A 14,013-nucleotide genomic window follows, 5' to 3' on the forward strand; every position below is an offset into this window, starting at 1 on the left:
TGCCTCTAAATCTTTCTGGTGGCTTTTCCTCATCCTTGTGCAGTTTCTTCACACACATGCATTAAGTTTACCACTGAATAATCAGGGAGGACCTCTGCAAACCTCTGGTGTTTTTCTTTTCAGCACTCTGTAGTACTTGTTTGGTGAATTCTGGCTCTTGACCTCTTGGACTTCTAGTTCCATCTCCTCAACTCTCTCTCCTCAACTGCTAGGCTCTGAGTTCCTCCTCCTTGCAGTGTCCCCTCAGAACTCAACTGATTTTTTTTTCTCTCTCTCAGGGCTCACTATCCTCTGTTGCCTATGTTTGATACCTAAAAATGAGTATTTTATGTACTTTGTTTGGTTTTGTGTTTTAGGTGAGAGAGTAAATCTGATCTTTGTTACTCCATCTTGGCCAGAATTAGAGACTCACATTCAGAGTTTTAGGCATGATTTAAAGACTCTAACAGTTTGATTTAGAAATACAGATTTTATAATGTGTGTGCAGCACAGTTGGTATAATGTATCTGCTGAATAAATGAATTTTTGTACAAATTGGAGTTAATAAAATTGGTTTACAACCAGCTTTATGTCTTCATTCTAATTTTACCATTATATAAAATACTAATTTGTACATGACTAAGGTTAGTTTTTCTTGTGATTTTAAACTCTTTGAATGTCCTACATTGGTTTTATGGACCAAGTACTTTATTATTTCCACAAAAAATTTAGAAAACAACAAAAACATAAGATTGGGTTTTACTAAATGAGATTTAGTAATTATGTCTTTTTAATATTTTACCTTTCAGTTCAGCCCCCAAATTCATAATAATCAAACTATCAGGATGTCATTTATGTCTCGACTATGAAATTTCTTGGAAGGCCAACAAGTAACACAAAGATTTGCTGCTTCACTTTAGAAAAGGGTGGGCAGTTGTAAGAATTTCTTCCACCTTCAAACCTGATGAAGAAAGAGGAAACATTTCTTCCTAGAAGCGAAACCTCTTCGGTTTTTACAGCTCTTAGCTTTGAAAGTACAAGATTCTACATATGGTTTGTATTATTTATCTGCAAATGTAATACTTTGGACTTGTCCTCATGAAAGCTAGACTGTTATTTAAAATATGGGCTTTGGTTACCTATGTGGACTCAGGAGTGAAAATGGTTGGGAGTTATATCCCACCTGAGGTAGGTTGCTTTCTCATCTGTAAACTGTGCAGTGGGGAGTTGGGAGTGCGCCATTTACATGAGCCCACATATTTAATAGGAGCATAAACCGAACAACTATACCCAGTGGCCTTGGTTGCGAGGATTACATGAGATGATGCAAACATAGTGCTTTAAGCATTGAGCTCTTGGTAAGTGCTCAATAACCATTGGCTATTATTAGGGCCAGAGTAGAAAATGTGAAGGGGAAAATGGCCAAAGATGGTCTTCGATCATGTGAAGAAGTTTGGAACTCGCCTCCAAGAGTATTCAACATAATCAGATTTGGGTTTTAGAAAGAATGCTCTGGCAGCAGAATGAGATTGGGGAAGGTTTAGAATTAAGACTGGGAGCAAGGAGAGCAGTTAGGGAACCACAGCAGTAGTCCAGAAGAGAGATTATGGTGGTCTGAACAATGTGGCAGTAATAGAGATGCAAAGAAGTGTAACAATTTTTAAAAATCATTTTTACCTGATGAATGTGGAAGGTTAGGTAGAAGGAAAAAAATTAAGGATCTCAGGTTTCTTGCTCAGTATGATGGGTAAATGGTGGTGCCATTTACTAAGATAGAGAATACCAGAGAAGAACCAAATTGCACATGTGGATTCTTAAGGGGCGAGGAGGAAGAGGAAAGATGACCTTAGCGTGGAACATACGGAGTTTGAAGTGTGATAAAAGTTTACATGCGATGATGCAAACACAGTGCTTTAAGCAGTGCTGGCACTTGGTAAGTGTTTAATAACCATTGGCTATTATTAGGGCCAGAGTAGAAAATGTGAAGGGGAAAATGGCCAAAGATGGTCTTCGATCATGTGAAGAAGTTTGGACCTCACTTCCAAGAGTATTCAACATAATCAGATTTGGGTTTATTTCAAGTGGAAATAATTGATATATATATATGGCTTTGGACCATCACTGTCTATTAGAACGTTCTGTAGTGACGTAAATGTGTCCAATATGGTGGCTACTATGCCAAATGGCCTTTGAGGATTAGAAATGTGGCTTGTGGACTGAGGAGCTGAATCTTTAATTTTGCTTAATTTTAATTAATTTACATTTAAGTTGCCATGTGGTTAGTAGTTAGCATATGGAATTGCACAGGCATGGAGTTTAGAATCAAGAACTCAAGTAATAAATAGTAAATCTGACAAGTCAAATCAGATTAGTCTAAGGGAAATCAGATGGTTTTATGATGGCTACTTTGGAATAAAGATTTATCTTAAAGAATCCCTAGTTTGACCATAACAGCATATCAGTTTTATTACATATATTAAACCTGTTTTGAACTTAATTTAGCTAACTTCTAAGCACAGTTGATTAAGTTAAATTTACTCACTGTAAGCTTACATAGTTCTTCCTCCAATCATAAATATTTTCTTGTGTGTGGGTGTGAGGTAGGGAGACTCTCTTGTTTTCTAGAATTTCAGTATCTGGTGAACAAAATCAAGTTCATTCTCCGTATATCCATCGTAATGACTTGAGTCATAGCTTGTTTCATCTTTCTAGACTAGAGACCAAATGTTTTCAATCTATCCACAATATAATTCTCTTACATCCATGATCATTCTAGCTACTTTTTCAGGAAACCTAAGGATTTTTTTTCCTTGAGATAGACAAACAAGAATTAAAAAAAAAAAAAATCCATTCTAGCTACTTAAAACAATGGCTTGATACAAGGGTAAATTTTGTTTTGTTTTTTACTACCTTTAGTAGGATGTTTGGAGCCACAAAGTATCGAGATATAGCAGGTTGAATGGTGGCCTCAAATATATACCCAAGTCCTAATCCCCACAACCTGTGAATATTACCTTCCAGGGAAAATGGTGTGATTAAATTAAGGACTTTGAAGGGTTTATCCTGGGTCATGTGGGCGGGCCCTAAAGCAACTGCATGTAAACTATAAAAGATGGAGGGAGTTTTCAGACACACCCAAGAGAAGGAAAGGAAACATGAACACAGAAATGGACAGAGTCTGGAGTGCTGCTACCATAGACGGGAATGCCAGGCAGCTATCAGAAGCTGGAAGAGGCAATAAACAGATTCTCGCCTAGAGTGTCCAATGCAAAGGGAGCATAGGCCTATGGACAAGCTTGATTTCAGCTCACCAAAAACTTATTTTGGACTTCTGGTCTTCAGAACTGTGAGAGAATAAATCTCTGTTGTCTTAAAGCCATCATTTGCTAATTTATTATTACAGCCACAGGTAGCTAATACATGTGGTCAGCAATCAAGTCTTCAGTAAAGATGAATGCTCTGTGATACTAATAGTCCTAAATACCAACCCCCTTTTGATTTATAGAACTACAGAAGTAGGGTGGATTGTTCTCTAAGACTGGATTCTCTTCCAAAATGCAGTTATACATTTGCCTATATGAAACTTTTTTTTTCTTTTGTGCCTAATTTTTCAGAATATACTCTTGTGAGAAAATACTAGAATTGTCATCTGGCTCTTCCAGTGATGACCAATGCATACCCTATGAAAATGTCCCCTACACTGAGGGTAGGGACTTCAGTCATTGCTGGGTTCCCAGCATCTAATAGTGCCTGGCACAGTTCATAAATGTTGCATCAATGTGCTATTTGTCCATTTCTCTATTGCCACTTTTTCCAAACTTTTTAAAAACAGCAGAATCCTTTTGTTGAATTTATATTTTATAAAGAACATCAATATATAAAATAGATACAAGTAAATCTGTTCTTAGTAAGGAGTGTGGAATCCCGCAATCCTGCTTACCTGTCTGTAACATTACACATTAATGTTGTAGCATATTATACATTGTTACAATATTCACAGAACTCTTAAATCTGGGGTTCAGAAAACACTATTTACATAGTTCTTTTCAAGAAACAAAATTTATATTTAAGTAAGAAGTCCGTTTGGGAGGATTTTTGGGCTTCTGCTCATGAAATGAACAAAGTGTAACAAATACCAGGGTAACAGAATTAGCAGTTCTTTAGGAGCACAACAGGGACAAAGGTTACTAAGAAATTATGTTAGAAGTCTGTTTCTGGGTTTAGCCACTAAGTAGGGGGAAGCAAATAGCAACAGCTTTGGAATTTGGCAGTTGAGTTCAAATCCTGGTCTGCCACTCACTGTATGTATAACTTTGAGTGAATCTCACCTATAATATGGTGATAATCCTTGCATCTATATAAAAAGATTATTGTAAGGATTAAATGAAATAATGAAATAATTACTATGCATAGGATGTTACACTGTAAATATTCAATAAACGATAGTTTTCAATAGACTAGATGTCAAAGTTCCCTTGATCTATTTGTCTCTTTCTCTAAGATCTTAGTGTTTAAATTGTTCTGTTGTATTATCCTTCACTTTTGGCTATTATGAACTTGGTAATGAAGGCTATAAAAAAAAACATAAGAAATGTAGAGGCTGGAGTCTCCGTTTTGAATAAACTTCATTATTTTAAAATGTGAACATATGAATTAGTATTCTCTCTGCATCTCAGTGTTGGTATGCTAAAATGAAGGCGTGCCACATGGATGTTGATGATTACTTGACTGTCTCTTCCCTACCTCACTGCAAGACTCATTTCAAATTCCTAAGGTTATGCTTGATGAAGACTCATTTTCTTGTTCTTCAATCCATTTCTAAATTTGCCCATGAACAGTAGGCATTACAAGGGTACTTCGGGAGCCCAGGCCTCACTCTCTCTGCTAGACTTTTGTTTAGAAATTTTAATTCTAACTACTTTTGTGTACATTTAAGCCAGCAGTTTGAATTTTAGTCACACTTACCAGCCACTAGCACCAAAATGCAGCTTTTTGTCTTTTCTCCTTAAAGAATGTAGAACAGAATTAAGACAAGTAGTTATATACATTGGAAGTCTATCCCTTTGAGACAGGGAGTTCTCTTAAAGGTAAGAATGATAAATGTATTTTTACATCAAGATTTAATCCCACGGTCTTGGGAATCTCACCGATTCATGGCTTTAAACTTCATCTGTGAAGAGAACTCTCAGGGTTTGACCTCCAGCCCAGACCTCTCTTCCAAATTCCAGATTTTATATGCAACTGCTTGCTTAACAACTCTATCTGGATGTCTAATGGAGATCTCTAACAGCTCAAAACCGAGCTTCTCCCAAACCCACTCCCTTCCACAGTGTTCTCAACTGTGGCCAATTGCTCAGGCTTAAAACTTGGGTGAGCTTTAAATCTTCATTCTCTCATGTACCTCACGTCTATTCAGTGAACAAAATTTACTGGGCTGACCTTTAAAATATGAAGAGAATCCAAATATTTCTCACTGCTGACACAAAGCAGAGATTGGACTTGGGTCCTCTCAAAGCTGACTGTGAAATCAGCATCCCTAGGCTGCCTCTACATTCAAAACAAACAAACAAACAAACCCCAAACCAAACCACAACAAACAAAAATACTAACAGAAAAAAACAACAAAAACCCAACAACTCTTTTGTCTCTTGAGCAGACTATTTTGCAGGAATGTGGAGGGAGGCTGCTTACTACAAAGACAGACCAAACCAGCCTGCACCAAGATGGACCCCAGCGCTGACATTTCACCAACTTTCCTCATTGTAATACTAAAACCATGCCTGGGGGTAGAGCCTTAACACGTTAATTGGATACATGATGCACCAAGAAGCATGACCTTTAGGGGCACAGGTGCGAATAAATCCCTGCCTCTACATGTTGAGACATCACTCTTTACCCACCTGAGTTTCATCTTTAAAAAACTCTCCATGTTGGGGAGTCAGCCTGAGGGAGGGATCTTTCCTTTGTGCTGGAGCACAAGCCCCTGTAAAGCCCTGCCTGGAACTCCCTTTTGGCCTCTTCTCAATTTCTGTTGCTTAGACAGCCCATGGGCCCACTAGGGTATCCTTACTATCCTTGTCACTCTTGTCTCTCGCCTGGATTTGCTTCCTCACTGGGCTGCCCCATAGTCAATTCTAACACTGAAGTCAGATGCACCTGTTCATATCACATCACTTCTCTGCTTCAAACTCCTTTCTCAGAGGAAAAGCCAAAGTCCTTAAAAATCACCTACCAGGCCCTCCATCAGCAGATTTCCCATTACACCTTAACCGACCCTACACTCCTCTTTCCCTCTGCACAGTCATGGTGCTGTTCCTTTAGCAAGCCAGGTACACTCCAAACTCAGGATCTTTGTACTTATCCTCTGCCTGGCAAGCTCCTCCCCCAATTCAAGTCTCTGATCAATAGTGACCATGTAGTCACCATGTCTGTGAGATTTTCTTTGCCCACCCTGCTTGAAACAGAAACCTCCACCCCGCCCTAGCACAGCTTCTCCCCATTCCCTGAATTTTTTCCCTAATACTTATCATAATACAATTTAAACCTTATCAATGAGATTACAAATTCCACGAGGGCATGCCTTTTCCCACTGTTCCAGGATCTAAGCATATGTAATCATTTAATAATCACTGTTGAAAAAAATGAACTTAAAGTCATCACCTCCCATTCCCATGTCCCATCTTTACTGAGTGATTTTAATTGAAGTCACACGAAGTTCTTGGGTTGGAAATAAAAGCAAAAGACCACTACACATTAGTTTGTCAACATGTAATGCCCTGGGTTTATTTTGTGAGAATTCTATCACAATTTTTCCAGGTGGGATTAAAAACCTTAAGGATAATGTATGCCATTGGACTGGGCATTCAGACTTCGGTACTGACAAAGCACTAGTAGTAGTCTGTTAAGTACCATTCTCTTCACAGAAGAGAGGTCAAATATTTCCAAAGGAAGGCACCCGATATTTGTGGTTCTGGCCTTGCAGCCTTCTGGAGAATCTTAAAAGGAAAAAAGCTGGCTGGCTGTTTTTAGAAACTGGAATGATGATACACGTACAGCAATTACTGCATTCTTCTCCCTTATATCCTTTTTGTAAGAACAAGTAAAGAATGAAGTCTTTTAAACAATTCGACAATAAAAAAGTACAATTTTTTTTTTTTGTGCTAAAAAAAGGGCAAGACAACATAAACTCCAGTTGTAAGGACTCCATTTGCATACTTGATTTAACACTTTTTGGTGTGGAAGGAAATGGGACTACTGGGCTGTTTGTAGAGCAGCAACATAACATTAGTGCTTGAAGTACCAGAAACTGCCCACAGCTTTGTGGGCAAGTGGGGATGGGAAGATTCAAGAGACTTCATTTTTAGCTTGTTACTTGTCCTAATGATAGTAGACCAGGAAGATCCCCATTTAACAGTACATTCCCCATTTTTTTTAAAAACTGATGCCTTTTTTTTTTTTTTTTTTTTTGTAAAATTCTGTATGTATGTCACCATTTTTTTCACATGATACACAGAAAACTCAGGGACCCAGAGGGGAACCAAGTTATGTTATACCATTTACAAAATACCAAGGAGTCCACAGCTACCTAACACATTTACTACAGCACAGGAACCAATGAAGGTACAGTGTACAAAAAACTGTAAACACGGCACAATAAATAGATAAAACAGCAGGTTCCGCACCATGCACATGATGTGATGACACTTCATCTCTATACAATCTCACATCTCACACTCTTTGTTGCAATTTATTTCCCTCCCACCCCCCACCCCCAAGTGCAAAGCATCACAAATGAACATTTCTGTATTCAAGTAACATATATACAAGGGTATTACAAATATGCAGTACTGTACAGATAATTGCTGTATTCTTAATTTACAGATGTTGATTTTCTCCTATTAACAATAAGAAAAGAAAAACTGAAGCATGAGAGATGAGCATTGCTGTCAAGTCCCCACAGCTGCCACAGAAACGCATGTGCTGCATTCCGTCATCCCTTGCGTTCAAAACGCTACTGATGCATAGCACCGAGTCGAGTCCCCAGGCTGCAGCTCGGCTCCTGAGGAAGCTACGTCACCTCCATCGCTACTGTGTTGTCTGCTATGTTGTTCAGTGCTGGCTTTTCTGATTCATGATTTTCCCTGTTGAAACAAAGTTCAATTCAATTACCCATCAGCAACAAACGGAACAAAACACAAATTCAATAAATCAAGACTATCTTCCCTATAAAAAAAGGAAGAATTTTTAATCAGAGGAAGAAATGTGACTCTCTGGGGCTAAGACACAAGTAGAGGACTATGGGCTCTTATAGTGTATTATTAGGCATATACGACCGGAAGTCAGGCTGTTGTCCACCATCAATTCCATGGTCAACTATATGACCAACAAAACTGTAAGAGCAGCCAAGCAACCCGACTGTCAAAAACATAAAGAATTCCCAATTTAGCCGATAGTTTCACTTTCCTCTTCTTCTAAACCTTTCACAAAAGTTTTGAAAAAGGAACAGATATGACTGAGGTTCATTCCTGTCAGGACTTCATATGTGCCATTGAGCAGGACAGCTACTGAGCTGGCAATTAGAAGACCAGGGTCATAGCCGTTCTAGCACCTACACTGCTGAGCGTGCTTGGAGAAATCCATTAACTTCTCTGGATCTCATTTCCCTCATCTTTAAAACAAAGGGACTAAAATATGAAATGAAATGAAAACCAGGTATTATACATTTAAGAACTATAACTGATTAGTTATGACTAGACCCAGAATGCTAGTAAGAATGGCTCTGAATGGAGCAGATGATGACTATTAAGCTGAGAAGCAGACAGGGATGCATGGGTTTGGAAACTTAAGGCTACTGTCCGTTGCTGCAAAGCCTGCTCCTCCTCCCTCCTGGGCCACTCCCAGCTGAGGAAGTCTACCTATCAGCCTGGCATCCAAGCTGTTCCAAAGTCTGCCCTCCTCCTACCATTCCAACTTCAACTACCAGCCTTCCCAAACCTCTAGACAAACTAGTCGTTAACCTCTGAACACATTTGTGTTTGTCAGATTCTCTTCTTCTTTTCTGCTCAACCAAGATCAAATCTGATCTTATTTTGTAGAACTTTCCCAGAATACCACTGGTGTGAAAAGATTTCTCCTTATATTGAAATTATAGCCATAATCTATACAATTAATTTGACAAGGATATGATGCTTTGTAACACAGGAATGATTTTCACTTATTATTTACATTACTTAATTTTTACACTTTTATGCTTGTCTTCTAAACTAAAAATCCCTTGTCTTTCTCTTTTTGTTTCCCTCATAGTACTTTGTAAATAGCAGGACTCTAATTACCATTAATAGTTAAAACAGGAGAGCCCCATCAGACATTGTAAACCATCTGAAAGCCAACAAGACAAATTAGCTAAAAAAATAAGTCTGAGTAAAAGTTGACCTGGCATTAATACTGTAAGCCTAGGCTTTACATTATTTACATTATTAAGAGCAGCTTAGCATAAGCCACGGGTGGATTAAATCAATTGTTCACATGAGAAGCTACGGAAGAAAACAGACAAAAGAAACATTCTATTCTAAAGAGAACTCCCCCCACCCAAAGGTGGGAAATGAGATCACTGTAAACTATCATTATACTAAGACAGTGACATCCAAAGCACATATGCAACATTCAGTACATCATTTAATTAAAATTCTCAACAATACTGAATTATAACATTTATCTGTTTAGTTCCTGAATAAGTAAGGAATTCTCATCTATCCATTTTTAACATATATAAGGAAAAGAACAAAAGGCACAAATAAGTAGAGAGCACTGCCAGAGGATTTAAGTCTGAGCTCATATTTTGCAAACATTTCAGGCTTCAAGTAACTACTGACCTTGGAACTGAATCTACAGAGGACGAAGATGGAACCTTGGAGACTTGACAGTTTGCTGCGGCAGCCAGCTTTAAGGCAGACGATGGAACAGCACTTAAAGTCCTAGGTATATGTCGCGCATTTATAGGGGCAATAGAGTTTACAGTGGCAACTGATGAAGGGACAGTTAATCGAATGTTGTTCCCAATCAGAACCTGAGTTGTTGCAGAAGTGGCAGCGGTTACTTGATGACTCAGTGCACTGTGGGAACTCGAAGTCTGTGTCATGTTTGAAGGCTGTAACAAAGCTGAACCTGCCGTCGATGGACTGGTGTGTACAAGTGCTGTTGGTGTAGTACTACTGAGGTGTAAGCCCTTGTATACTCCTAGAGAAAAAGAAAGAAGCACTGAAACAATGTACAACTTTGTTGTTTATTACAGATATTTTACAAACATCAGAATAATTTAGATGTCTTTGCCCTCTTAAGATTTATTTATTTTAAAGAGAGATTTATTTTAGAGAGAGCGCGCGCATGTGCGTGCAGGGATGGAGGCGAGAGGGAGAGAGAGAATCTCAAGGAGACTCCCTTCTGACACGGAGCCCGAGGGAGGGCTTGCACGGCTCAATCAAATGACTCTGAGGTCATGACCTGAGCTGAAATCAAGAGTCGGATGCTCAACCAACTGATCCACCCAGGTGCCCCTAAATGTCTTTATCTTTACCTGAGGCTGGAAGGACGCCATTCACCCCAATTCCAAGCACCACATCATCCTTCATCTTGAATCCCATCAGTTGTTCTGATGTCACCAAAGCAGAAGCAGCAAATTGAGCACTAGCAGAATCCAAAGTCTTGGAAACAAAACCCTAAAAAGAAAATACAAAACAAATCTAAGCATTGCTTGGTCTAATGAATTAACATTAAAGCTACACAGGTAATCCACAATCAGTCCGAATATAAAGCAAACCACTGAAATATATTCATTTCTTTTGATAGTCACAAATTTGAAGAATGCTCAAGTGATCTAAGAACTCAGACATGATGAATTTTGGTTTTCATATGTGATAATATGTAATATGGACCAGTCTATTACGAAAAGAAAGCTATAATGTGGAAACAGTAAACCTCTGACACAAAGTGTCAGACAAGAAATATGCTAGTAAAACATTTCAGTGATTTGCAAATACATAAAATGAAAAATGAGTATGTAAGCTTCTTTCACCTAACTTACACATATATACATATATAAACAAAGGCACCTTTGGGACAGTAAGAAAACTATCCCTTTAGAACAGAAGTAACAAAATATCATATCATAACTTGGCCTAAAAATTAAGAGGCTCCTTGAGTTTTTTAAAATGAATTTTTCCTCCAAGATGCTGAGATTCAAATTTCAGTCCTTAAGCCTTACGTGTGTTTAAATGGCAAACATTTATCATGCTTGAGGTTTAAAAGTGACTTCTTTTAATAGTAAAAGAGGTTTAGTATGATAACTTCAAATAAATTTTAATACTAATTAAAATATCCAACGTAATGAGCTGGGTGGGATTATATATTAAAGAGGTAAATTCACAGTCTATAGGACAGACTTGGAAGACACGGTCTTGATCTCATTTAACTATGCTTTTTCGTTTTTACTTTTTAAAGTAGGGAGCAGAGGCAACAGCTTCCATACTCACCTGTAATGTTCTTTCTAAACCCTGTATAGAATGGCTATGATGTAGATTCAGGCGAAAGCCACTTTTCTGCTGGTTAGATGCAAGGTTCTATGACAACAGTTGGTAATTAGAGATGAACTCTGGTGGGAAACAATGAGGGATAATCATAAGACAGACAAATCCCTCACCTGTGCAGTGGTGGTGGAGGAATTACTATTTGCTTGCTGTTGCTGAATTTGTGCAAGCTGCTGTTTCTGCATTAGTGCCAGTTGCTGTTGGTGTTGCTGGTATTGTTCGGCTGTAAATGCTGAACATAAAACAAGGAAAACACTTTACAAAAATGCACAGAGCACACACATCTTACAGTACCAAAACAAATTTCAGCATTAAAAAAACTTTTGTGCAAAATTAAAGTATCTGACAAAGGCTCATGATCCTGCTAAAGATCACTTCCGTAGGAAAAGTTCCGCATTTTTACAACCACATGTAACAGGAGTGGCTTGAGTTCAAAGCAACACGAAATTATAAACTTCCCGAGTTATAACAACATAGGAAAGAGAACTCACTTCTCAAGTTTCAGAACCATTATTTTTGTAAGCTGTGACACTTGTGCTAGACAGTGTAAAAAGGTAATCCAGCTTTTTAAATCCACTTATTTGGAATTCAACTTTGCACTGAGCTTGAGAAGAAATCTTGATAGTTACCATTTGGTTTCTCGTTTACTCATATTACTGTCCCAATGCATTCAGATGATCCCTAACAGTTCTGTGTATCAATACTAATTGTTTGACAATTTTTCTAATTTCAGCCATTACATATATTCCCTCTACATGGAATATAAGGTTGTTGGTTTATTACCTTTATTTTATTTTTTTTAAAGAACTCATCCTTTAACAGGAAGAAAAGAGGCTCCAAATGTTAAGGTTAATTAATTTTCCCCACCCAATTAACCCACCTGGAAAAAATCCAGTCAATAAGAACGGAGTTGTTTATGTTGATTTACTGTACAGAATGATGTCTGAGGAAAGACACTGTGTTATGCTACTTATGTTTGTCTATGGAGAGCTCAGTTCTAAAAAAAAACAAACAAAAAAATGTTCATTTATTACCCCCCAAAAAAGTGTGTGCAGTTTTTAAAAAGGAAACCTTTTTCTTTTTCTTATCTTTGCCAATTAAAAAAAGGAAAAAAAAAAAAAAGGGCACATACAATCACAACATCTGACTTTAAAGGCTTCTTTAAGAAACCTGTGATGTTTGGGTAAGGATTATTTCAAAACACAAAAAAGGTTATCATGCATCCCTGAATACCAGGGAATCTATAAATCATGCAATGCAAATTTTCTCAATCTAAAGTTTAATGTTTTCAAAACACTGTCACCTAATTTGTTGTCTTTAGCTGCATTTTAATGATTTAGTTGACAAGAATATCACTTCATCACGTTTTATAATTTTCACTCATAACTCATAAAGCATCTTTATCTTCCATGATACAGATTTTCTGAGTGGTACCACTACAAAATGTTTAGGTAGAAATTCTACCATATTCTGAATGGATCAGAAAATTATGAAATGATATTTAATAGAACTCCAGAAATTATTAGTGTTTACACAGGCTTTACACTTGAACTAAGTTCTTGGGCTACAAGACCAAAAATGTAATTTGTTGTTATAAAAACTTTAGTTGATATCCGTCCTTTGATGAGCTTCTTTCCCTACTGTGTTGTAATTCTCAGATCTGAATACTAAAGGGAAGACTTCTATTGATAATAGGATAACTTCTAAATATTGACAGAAAGTAATTTTGTGTCAAAATGACCATTTCCATATAATAGAAATGTGCTGAATCAAAATTTGAAGAAAATACAAAAATTAGTGTTGCCCTGATTCTTTATAATAAATGTAACATTTATCTATGTTTTTAAAAAATCCATAAAAAGCAACTGTTTAAACCTAAAGATCCTTAGTTTATTAAATAGTTTTTCTAGTATGTTTTTGAGATTTACACTTTAACTTTCTAAGTTTGAGTGAGCTGCCTAAATCTTGAATTTCCTAGCAGGGCACGTTCAGTAAATTTTTTTAAAAAAGGATCATTCCTACAAGGTCAGGTCATTATTTACCTACCTACTATTACCTATTTACCTACAAAAACAGTAATTTAGCATTCACTAAAGCTCTATTTACAAAAAACTCCATTTATATGAATGAAAATACCATCTAGAACTTTGTGTTTGTGTATGCTTTATTAGCAATAATAAATTAGAAACTTGAAAAAAGTTCCAAACATTTCCTCCCTAATTTAAGTCAACATTTTAATCCTTGGTCTGAGGGTCTTGTGAAGTACGCTTTTAAACAACTATTAACTTCTTCCTAATACAAGATTTAGAAATAAAAACGGAACTAAAACTCATCATGATTTTAGAACATTACTGTCAACCTACTGCTTAGAAGTATTTCTATACATATGGAGTCTAGTTACAAAGTTTTCCACAGGCATTTTTCATAAATGATCTAGAGTAACTGTATATAC

At 37.2% G+C, this 14,013-nt stretch overlaps 1 protein-coding gene across 4 annotated transcripts in view; it reads right to left on the reverse strand.

Annotated features, from left to right (window-relative positions):
* Window positions 1-6,736: 6,736 nt before the first annotated feature.
* Window positions 6,737-14,013, reverse strand: part of EPC1 (enhancer of polycomb homolog 1) — an 88,279-nt gene continuing 81,002 nt past the window's right edge. For 3 of the 4 annotated variants that reach the window (XM_032837847.1, XM_032837845.1, XM_032837846.1), the window contains 5 exons: window positions 11,675-11,793; window positions 11,508-11,594; window positions 10,553-10,694; window positions 9,852-10,215; window positions 6,737-8,120 (listed from right to left, as the gene is read on the reverse strand). In XM_032837847.1, the coding sequence (XP_032693738.1) occupies window positions 8,048-8,120; window positions 9,852-10,215; window positions 10,553-10,694; window positions 11,508-11,594; window positions 11,675-11,793 (785 nt within the window). In that variant the 3' untranslated portion in view covers window positions 6,737-8,047. The remainder of the gene's footprint in view (window positions 8,121-9,851; window positions 10,216-10,552; window positions 10,695-11,507; window positions 11,595-11,674; window positions 11,794-14,013) is intronic. The other variant, XM_032837849.1, reaches the window with a different exon arrangement.

The sequence above is a fragment of the Lontra canadensis genome, unplaced genomic scaffold (genome assembly GCF_010015895.1).
Source record: "Lontra canadensis isolate GAN:19392208 unplaced genomic scaffold, GSC_riverotter_1.0 scaffold100, whole genome shotgun sequence".
In the NCBI taxonomy this organism is placed as follows: Eukaryota; Metazoa; Chordata; class Mammalia; order Carnivora; family Mustelidae; genus Lontra; species Lontra canadensis.